At 35.6% G+C, this 10,376-nt stretch overlaps 1 protein-coding gene across 4 annotated transcripts; it reads right to left on the minus strand.

The window, feature by feature from the left end:
- Positions 1 to 3,237: 3,237 nt before the first annotated feature.
- On the minus strand, positions 3,238 to 9,324 carry adcyap1b (adenylate cyclase activating polypeptide 1b). Of its 4 annotated transcripts, none has more exons than XM_088326332.1 (5): positions 9,041 to 9,324; positions 8,855 to 8,962; positions 8,083 to 8,223; positions 7,791 to 7,895; positions 3,238 to 6,140 (listed from the first exon to the last, which is right to left on the minus strand). In XM_088326332.1, exons 2-5 carry the CDS (start codon positions 8,959 to 8,961, stop codon positions 5,954 to 5,956), a joined length of 540 nt encoding a protein of 179 aa, XP_088182458.1. In that variant the 5' UTR covers position 8,962; positions 9,041 to 9,324; the 3' UTR covers positions 3,238 to 5,953. The 4 variants fall into 4 exon arrangements, with proteins under 4 accessions (XP_088182458.1, XP_088182468.1, XP_088182486.1 ...); XM_088326342.1 differs by having other exon boundaries at positions 3,238 to 6,137; positions 9,041 to 9,323; XM_088326360.1 differs by lacking the exon at positions 7,791 to 7,895 and having other exon boundaries at positions 3,238 to 6,137; positions 9,041 to 9,321.
- Positions 9,325 to 10,376: the final 1,052 nt, after the last annotated feature.

The raw sequence follows: 10,376 nt of genomic DNA on the forward strand, positions 1-10,376 counted from the left end.
ATGACATTGACAAACGAAAGCCACCCCCTCCCCCCACCTCCAAAGGTGATGGAGGTTGTTTTTTTTTTTTTACGTGTTTTGATTTGCGTTTAGATTCAACATTAATGTAAGGCGTTTGGCGCTTCAGAAATATAACAACAGGCATCTGTATTTGCACCCAACCACCAACACCACCCATTGTTTTTTTTTTACCAAATATATATATATATATATATATATATATATATATATATATATATATATATATATATATATATATATATATATATATATATATGTATATATATATATAAATGCACAAAGAAATGATGATAGAGAAGCGCTTTGTTCTGATTTAATATAGAGCAAACATAAATAAATAACACCTTATAATCAACTATAACAAACAGTGGTCATTGTGTACAACTCTCACAGACATGAAAACACCCCAAAATCATGCACACACACAAACACACACATACGCAATTTTCCCGCTCCATCAACAGTATATTCAATTTTTTAGCTATATAATTGGTCTATATATTTGAACTTTAAGAATATTTGGTCATGCGTTGAAAAAAAAAGAAAACGAAGAAAAGGAAGAATAACTAATTCTACAACTCTTGGCCTAAGAACAAGTGATGAAAACAGGAAAACTTTAAGTTAATGGACTTGCAGCATTTTAGGGCCACTGAAATTGCCATTTCTCACCTGTGGCGATTTCCTATCTTTCTTTTCTCAAACTTTTTTTGTTTTGTTGTTTTTTTTTTTTTTTTGTCACATTTAAGCGAGGCACCAAAAGCCAGAACCTGACTCAAACTCTGCCCAATAAATACACTCAAAAAAGGGCACATCATATAAAGACTGGTTAAGCCTAACTCGGGGATGGGTGGGCCATTTTCAAGCACATATGCGTAGTTGTGAACACATGTACGATAGGAATGAGGCCTCGTACTGATCCTACTCCAACAAAGTGCGCCAAGGTGCGCAAAGGTTTATCGCCAGGCCTCGGATTGCTGTCATCTCTTCATTTATCTTCATTGGGGGGGTAAATTGTGTGGAATACAACACATAGCTTCTCCATTTCCTATGTTTTTGTGATTTTATGTCTTGTTTTTATTTATTATTTCGCTTACAACTTTTTAAATTGTATATTTTCACTGTCTGTACAGTGTCCTTGGGTGGCCTGAAAGGCGCTTTTAAATAAAATGCATTATTATTATTATTATTATTAATTTCCTGCTCGTGTTACACAAACACACTATAGGGGTGCACAGCGTTAGTTGTGTAATTTTTACCAGAATGGTGATTATTGTTTTCAATTGTATATAAAGACCTGAAAGCGTTTACAAACTCTCTCGCTCTGCACCCCTTGCAGTATGTTGATGCTCTACCTGTAATTTGAATGTGTAAAAATCCTCAGGATTTCCTTTTTAATTCAGTTTATACATCTCATAAGAGTGCCCCTTTTTCACCCATTTTAATCCTGTAAATTATTTCATCAAATGGGTGCTAGTGGGCATATTAAACACCAACACATTACTGGGGGCGTACGATAAACAGTGCAGGTTATTTTTTTAAAAGTATTTTCAATTTCCTTTTTGCAGACAGAAGCTAAACTCAACTGTACCTGTATAGTTTCAAGTATTGTCTACTTTTTCTCCATCGTTACACCAGTGTTACCACACCAACTATGCCAGTTGTATTCATGTTTTATGATCTTTACCAAGACAGGTGGCTTTTACTGCTATTTGGAAGAATTGTTCAATATTTTCTCAAAACTTTAGGGTAAAAAATTTAAAAGTAATTACACACTATGTCTAGTCAGCACACCGGCTATAGAGCCAACTCTCGCTACACCTAGGTTTTCTTTTCACCTTTTCACCTCTTCACGGATTTGCATTGTGTTCTGGATTCTGAATGGGTAGGGAGATAGTAGTTATTGGTCATAAATAAAAAGAACAATTACAGTATAGCGTACTTGTATGTGTTAGCGAATGCTTGGGCCTGTGATAAAGTTTTGTTCTTTGATTTCAATGCATTGTAGAGTATTACATTTGATAATAATTGTAATAAAGGTTTATACCACACAGATTTTGCCTATCATGGGGTAGTTTCTTTATCTTTTATACCTCCCAAAGATTTACCTGTCTTGGTGCACCCCCTTTCTGTTGTTTAAACCAACGATGGGCAATGTTATATACTTTACTACACAAAGCTAAATTGTAAATTTGTAGTATGGACAAGATGAGGCTTTGACTAGTTTGTTTCGGATGCACTCTTTGTTTTTTAAAATCGGAGGAAGGGCTTGTAAATGAATGTAGAGACGATCAAAATTAGAAATCGACAAATATTTAAACTGGCATAACCCTTTTAACCTTGCGCAATCCCATCCACTTTGCTCCCGAAAACATTGGAAATACTTGCTATGTACACACAACACATACCATTAGCCAACTGTACAACAGCATGCATTATAAGGCTAATTCCACAAAATGACTACTAAAGTAAATGAAGATTTTCCATTCCCCTTTGCCACATTTACAATCAACACAACTCAAACAAATGTTTGAGACAAGCCCACGCACACACACACACACATTTTTCACACACAACATGTGCAAGTGTAAGCAGCATTGAGGTGTTCTTGCCATAACAAAAAGAAAAACAGTTTTAATGGAGGGCCCACTCACACACCCATACTTAAATATGTATCATGCTCACTGCTTCTTTGGGCCTCTTAATGTCCAATAAAACAACAACACTTAAAAAAATAGCTTACAAAAATAAGTATAACATTCAATACTTTGATTGTCTTTTTTACTTTTTTAATCCATCTCTTTCTCAGCATATATATATATATATATATATATATATATATATATATATATATATATATATATATATATATATATATATATATATATATATATATATATATATATATATATATATATATATATATGTTTATAGATAAACATTTTTAGTTTTTTTTAGTTTTTTCAAGCACATTACGATGAAGGTGCAAATCATGATCTTTAACTGTTTAGGTTCATACATCTCCAAACATGAAAATACACCAATATTTGTCCATGGGCTGTGCAGTTTAACCCTCCTGTTAAAAACAACATGGGTCAATTTGACCCGGTTTGTTCTTTTTGAGAAAACCTTCTATTAGGGGGGCTGGTCTTCCAAAATAATGTTAAAGCTCTAGAACAAGGATATCATGTATAAAAATGCTATTCAATTTTATGCGTCATTTAGACTCATATATTGATTATTGAACAACATGTGTGCAAATTGGAAGATAGGGGTGAGGGAGTTTATCCTTATTTTGGTGTTGGTTTTGTTGATTTTTTTCAAGCATCTCTTCGTTAATTGGACAAATGAAAAAATATTTGAAAATATGCAGTTTTAAAATTGGTCATTTTTGCACGTGTGTTATTATCTTTAATCGTTAAAAGCAGGGGTGCTCAGATTTTTTCAGCATGCCACTTTCTTAGACTATAACCAAATCAGAATGATCGCCCACCACAAAAACACCCGATTAATTAATATGGTGTAAATAACCACAACCTTATTTTAATCATAACAGAACTTCATTTTTTTAAGTAATTTACACTATAAATGCCATGTGCATTTTTTTACATTTTAAGTTCAATGCAAGGTAACCTGATATTGCAAGATGGCAGAAAGTTTTCCTGGAAAAGCAATTCACACATTCTCTGAGTGCCTGTGACTGTTTATTTGTTCTAGGTTTTTCAACGTAAGCAATTGTCATTCGCTAATTGTTTTCAACTTGTTTGATGACTGGCCTAGCGCTTAGCGTTGTTGACAGAAAATCTCAAAATGTTGTCTTCCTCTGACTGGTTGCTCTGTAAGTCAATCAAGTAACGGGATTGGTGATTGGCTGACTTGAAAATATCTTTTGACTGGCTGCGCTGTACATCGATGAAATGATAAAAATGATGGTCTGCAGTGATGGATCAGGACTGCCTCTGCGTGCATGCCATCCTTTTGACATTAAAAATCGGTAGATGTTATCTCGCACTCTATTTCTACGCAGAAAACAAAATGTGTCTCCAGACATATTTAAAAAAAACAAATACATGTGCTTGTTTAAAACCGTAAGTAGCAGACTTTTAACAAAAGGAAAATTAATGTGATCATTGGAGACGCTCATTCACATACAAAAAACGCTTCCATTGACTAAAATACTAGTCAAGATCAAGTAGGCGTTTTTAAGGGGAGAAACGCGTTAGTCTGACACGTAAAGCGGTAGTTTTGTAAGTTATGCCTCTGCAGTTTACCTGTATATCACAGTCTACCTGTAGATCTCAATCAACATAATGTGCAACCCTGGTTAAAAGGATGTGTTTGCATTATAAAATGTTATATGTATGATTTACCACTAAACTGCAAATTACTTCAATAAGGGAAACTATTATTTTAAATGGGTCCATTTTACCCCGGTCTAAAGTCATAAGTGCTTACATTTATTTCTAATGGATGCAGTGAGCGGTTCATTCCTTAACTCTCCGTAATTGTTTGAACACAGTATTTTTCACGACTGTGAAATTTGTGTATACATTTTTAACGTAACCCAGGGGTCTCTGACTGAAATTAATTAGGGCCCGCCAGAGGGTCGGGATGAGATTGGGCCAAATTGATTTTTTCACAAAAAAAAGATAAAAACATCACACTGTTCTCAAATACAGTTTTAAAAAGTTTCTATGTAAAATAAGATTGCAAATTTTGAAAAAGTGTGTCGAATTAATGTGATATTTTATTTTATTGTATATTTTCTTTTACTTCAGGATGGCAGTACTTAATTGTTTATAATACAAGTTTTAATGACAAACTGTATTCCTATACTTATTATGATAAAGCAATCAATAATAAATGAATCCATTAATTGCGTGGACTGCATTTACATTACTTGGAGATTGTGCATTAAGGGCAAGGGATACCTCAGTTCTCATTTTATCTATCCAATGTTAGTTATTTTGAAAATATTACCCTGAAAGGTGGTCGGGAATTTGGACATTTTCTACTCGCTGACGCCATCTTTTGGCTTAGGTGATCATTACAATCTTGGTTGAGCTCTTTTAGTGGCACGTAAAGTTACATGCATGTCTTCAAATACATTTCTTTTCGCCATCTCTTTCGGGTTTGGGTTGGCATTTGGGCTATATTTGAAACAAATCTTCTCTTACTTGCACCATTTTCTTACTACACTAACAAAAAAATGAGGATGGGGATGAAATCACTCTCTACCACAAACTGCTCTGTCCCACGATTCCTGCTTCCTAATGTGTTGTACATCCTGAACAGTGTTGCTAAAAGTAGGATAAAAGTCATGGTGGAATGTTTTTTATCAAGGCTCTTTAAACTCAGTTGGGCATTGTCAACACATACTTACAATCTCATTTTTAAAGGCACCTCAACCAACTCACCCCACATTTAACTTATTATTTTAAACCAAGGTATTTTACCTTGTTAATAATTTTCTTGCGCCATCAGAATGGCACGCTTGTATTCCTTTGTGAATTTCAAATGTTAAGATGACAATTAATTCTATTCTATTCTATGTAACGGTAATCCTATATTTCTGAGGGCCGCAAGTGGCTGTCGGGCTGCAAGTGTGAGACCCCTGCCCTAACCTAACAGGAGGGTTAATCGCCCAGTGCATTTTTTCTCCTCAATGCCAAAAATACAATGAGGGAATGGGGACGATATTTTTAATAAAATATTGACTTTAATGGCTTGACGTAATACATAAATACATAATCTTGAAAGAGAACACAGAGGCGCAATCCACTGTCTTGCTGAGCTATTGGATGAAGATGATGATGACATGGGCTTTGTGTGCGGTTTGGAAGGGAGAGGAAGAGGGGGGGTCCATATATATACTGCATACACGCACAACGTGTCTTGGTCAATGGAGAGGGCCTGGGAGTCGGAGTGGGGGCCACTACAAATAGGCTAGCCGGCGTCCTTTAGTGCGCACTCTCTGTCTGTACCTTCGTCCCAGGACGGCTGCCAGGTACTTTTGCACAGCCATCTGCTTCCTATAGCGGCTGTAACTGTCGGTGAAGATGCCGTCCGAGTGTCTCTTGGACAGCGGCTCGCTGTCATTCTCCATGCTGTGTTCCTCGCTGCTAAACAAAAGAAGTCAGATGCAGTGGAATGATGAAACAAAGAAAGGATTTTCTGGAGTAGGGGTGTTAACAATGCAACCCCGGGCCTTATCAATTATTCAGTTCAGGGGTCGGGAACGTATGGCTCACAAGCCAGATATGCCTCTTTTTAATCACTACATTTGGCTCGCAGATAAAATAGCGGCCATTATGATCTTTTCTGTAATTTTCCTATTTAATGTATGCAATTCAAAGCAGTCCAATACTTGTTTTGTTCGGTTAAACATATATAGGAAAAAGAATATAGGAAAAACTACAGTCGACACTCACAATCTCTCATCAACACACCTTATTTTGGCTGTATATCTCCAAAAAAATCCTTTTTATGGAAGCTCATTAAACTATCTACAGTACGTTCACAATTGAGAGACATTATGATGACCCGCAGAACAAACTGTACACACGGAAAACACCAGTCAAGGACTGAGCGGATTTTGATTGGTTGAGTGGTAGGAATGGGCAGATCTCTGCTCACTTAGCACACTCACCTAAATACGTCTGTATCCTTCTCTTTTGCTGCATTTTGTGACATTTTAGCTCTGCTCGCACCTTGGTTTGAAAGCAACAATTATCTAATCACGACAACAATGAGTTTCAACGTTTTTTAGCACAGTAACCAGAGGAGAAACTAACTTTAAGTGGTATATCTCTCTCTCTCTCTCTCTCTATCTCTACAATATATATATATTTATATATATATATATATATATATATATATATATATATATATATATATATATATATATATATATATATATATATATATATATATAAAAGGATAGTGGGATTTTTTGTACGCGTTCTAAGGGATGGACAGGGCACCTGTATCATGCGGCAGGGGTAAACCAGTGAAAGCTGTCGGGCCCTGCTGTTGGACAAAAGAGTGTGTTGTGTCACCCTGGCCCAAGTGACATGGCCGTTTTCTTGTGTCCCATTTCATCTGGAGGGACGAGAGCTTGACCAACTTAAATGCCGAGGTTCCTAACTTGTTTTCAATTTTAGGTATTTGAGTTGGCCATGGTCCAAAATGTTTTTTTCCTTTTTTAAATTTATTTGTTATTGTATGTTTTTGTCTTGCTGTTGGTCACCCCTCTTGAGGGATATGACCAAGGTAGATATATATAAATATATATACCGGTATATTAGATATATATATAGATAGATATAGATTATATATAGATAGATATAGATTATATATATATATATATATATATATATATATATATATATATATATATATATATATATATATATATATATATATATATATATATATATATATATATATATATATATATATATATATATATATATATATATATATATATATATATATACATATACAAATATACATATATACATAATTTATTGTCAAAATGTTTTGCTTTCATGGCTATTTAAGTCAAAGAGGTTCCCGACCCCTGATTCAGTTTAATTCTGACGCGTACTTGAGTCATGGGGAAATAAATCAGTTTCATAGATTGTTCACATCTAAGACGTTACAGACAATTGAAATAATAAAAATGACAACGATTCGTTGTTTTAATAATAATGAAAAAAATCGAATGAATAAGAACGAGACAAGACAGGGTGGATGCAGCAAGCGCTTACCCTGCGCGCATTGTCATCAGAGAATGCAGATAATGCCGCGTGGTTAACTGACCCAGGATCTCCCTCAAGGCTCTATCTAATTCCTCCTCAGCATGCCTTTCTGCTCTGAGATGCCAAAACACACATACATCATCAGTGGACGACAAAATTAAAAATAATAATGAAAATGCTCGCAGAAAAAAAGAAATCCCAAATTAAAAGATGCGCACAGACGGACAAAAAATATGATACGGAAAACGCGTGAAGGGATGCACAATGTAGAAAGAATAAATAAAATGATGATAATCGGTACCTTTTTTCGGTGGGATAATAGAGCGTGTAGCCGCCGCCCTCGTCGTTTAAGGAGGGGGCACTGCGCAAGGCGAGGTGGTCCCCGTCGAAGCTCAGCTCGCCCAACGAATTGCCGTCCTCGTCGAACGCATCATTGTCCAGTCTAATCGAATAAAAAGTCCCCCACACCCCAAAAAATGCTATATTATAATGCATACAGGAAAAGATTCATTTTCTTTTTTTTTAAATTAAATGCAAAAAATTGCTCTCATGCTGAGTCTTCTATGTGTTCGTATTTATTCACGTTTTTATTCATTTTTAGCGTGAAATCCGAAAATCTCGTTCATTCATTATTAAGAAACAATAAATGTACCCAAAATAAATCATCAAATAAAACAAAATAAACCACGATTAAATAAGTGAATGAAGAGATGTTTTATGCTAAATAGTATATGTTCAATATTTTTCTTATCGCTTCCTCTCCATCGTGACGCATCCATATCTTTCTCCTCCTCTTTCCTCTCCCGAGAGCTATCCGTAGCGATCTATTTTTAATAAGCTTGGGCGACTTCGCAGATGAAGTCTCAGTGGATTTACCACCGTGTAGAAAATTCCAGATTATTATAAAACGTCTCTTATCTCACTTTGGATGCTTTTGTTTTGGGTTTTTCGTGCGTAATTGCGCACACCCGTGTGCGCTTTTTTATGAGGACTCTACACGTGGTGTGCACTTAAACGAATACATTGAAGTGGACAATGTGTTTACTACCTTATGCATGGAAAATTTGACCTACCTGATTTTGGGATAACTTAGTCCGAGAGATGTGCAGAAGACGCTGTAGTGCATTAAGATTCCGTAGAGGAGCAAGATTAAAGTGCAGGCTCTGCTCGAACTGGCCATGCTGCAAGGAAACACCAAATTATAGTGTTTTTGGGGGAACTAAATCGAAATAAAATACGGTTTAATGAGTGCACCTTACCTCCAAGCCGAGAAACGGAGTCTGCTTCTGGGGTTGTGATCCGGGCGCGGCTTATCTGCTTCGGTGCGCTTGTCTCCTACTTCTTTTTACGTCCCCTATCGCCTGCGCCTCTTTCTTTCTCCAGATAAGAAACTTAGAAAATAGAAATTGTGCAATGAAGTGTTATCTCAAAAAAAAGTTCCAAATTTACAAAAAAATAGCCGAAAAGCATTTGCAGCAACTCCTCGTATCTTGTCGAAACTTTTTTTCCCCCGATCTCTTTGGATTTTTATCTTTAAGTATCACTCCTCCCTCACTCACCCTCTCCCTCCCTGTTTCTAGTCCTCCCTCCCTCCGATAAGTCACGTTAAGGATGCTACGGACGTCATCAAGCCTTCCTCCTGCAGGAATATAACGGTACAGTCCCTTTCTCGTGTGCAGTCGTCATACATGTGCGTCTCCACCCACCATGCAAACACAGCTGCAGTCTTCCAAGTTTTTTTTAACTTTCACCCTTTATTCATTGATTTATTTATAGATCACATGACAGGCAAAGTAAGAGTGTGCCCCCTTTTTGTCCCGCCAAAGTTGTCCAAGGACAAAGCTTGAATGGGGGAGAAACCATTCAATTCGTTGCAGGCTAAGTGATAACCACGACATTATTATTATTATTATTATTATTATTATTATTATTATTATTATTATTATTATTATTATTATTATTATTATTATTATTATTATTATTTATCATCATCATCATCAACTCCAACTCTAACGACCCGACAGCCCCTAGGTGGGCTGAGGCAGGAATTATCATCATCGTTATTCTCATTGAGCTGCTGTTGCCAAATTTGGATCATTTCCATTCAATTTCAGTTGTTAAATGTATATATTGTCCCCTTGTTATATATTGTATATATATTTAACTTATTTTAAATTATAATGTAACCTGGGGCTGTCAACATTTTTGAATTTTCAATTAGCGCTGAGGGCTACCAGTTAGATATGCATTATATATTCAGGCACGGCACACACACAAGCAAACAACATCTATCATTATTTAACTAAATGAAACAATAAAATGTTTGCACACAAAAAACGCATATTATTGTAATACTGTACTCAAACAAGTGCCCAAAGAGAGTACGCTTTGAAAGCATTGCAAAAATAACTTGTTATTACTATTTTTTTACTACTTTATTAACAGGTTGTAATTATGTATAATTATGTATTAGAGGTTAAAATAAGCTCAGTCAACTTCAAAGATCACATTGACTAATTTATATAATTATATAAATTTAGAACCAGTCTGCGGCTACTTAGGTCTTCTCTTGGTATATATTATCAGACATGTTCC

Source organism: Urocampus carinirostris, chromosome 1, assembly GCF_059441175.1.
Source record: "Urocampus carinirostris isolate Australia breed hairy pipefish chromosome 1, RoL_Ucar_1.0, whole genome shotgun sequence".
NCBI lineage: Eukaryota > Metazoa > Chordata > Actinopteri > Syngnathiformes > Syngnathidae > Urocampus > Urocampus carinirostris.

Coding starts and splice junctions, on each gene's coding strand:
- adcyap1b (XM_088326332.1), bottom strand. CDS start 8,961: ATGGCCAGTTCGAGCAGAGCCTGCACTTTAATCTTGCTCCTCTACGGA. Junction 8,224..8,854: donor CTAAGTTATCCCAAAATCAG/GTAGGTCAAATT, acceptor TTATTCGATTAG/ACTGGACAATGATGCGTTCG. Junction 6,141..7,790: donor CTGATGACAATGCGCGCAGG/GTAAGCGCTTGC, acceptor TCTTTTGTTTAG/CAGCGAGGAACACAGCATGG.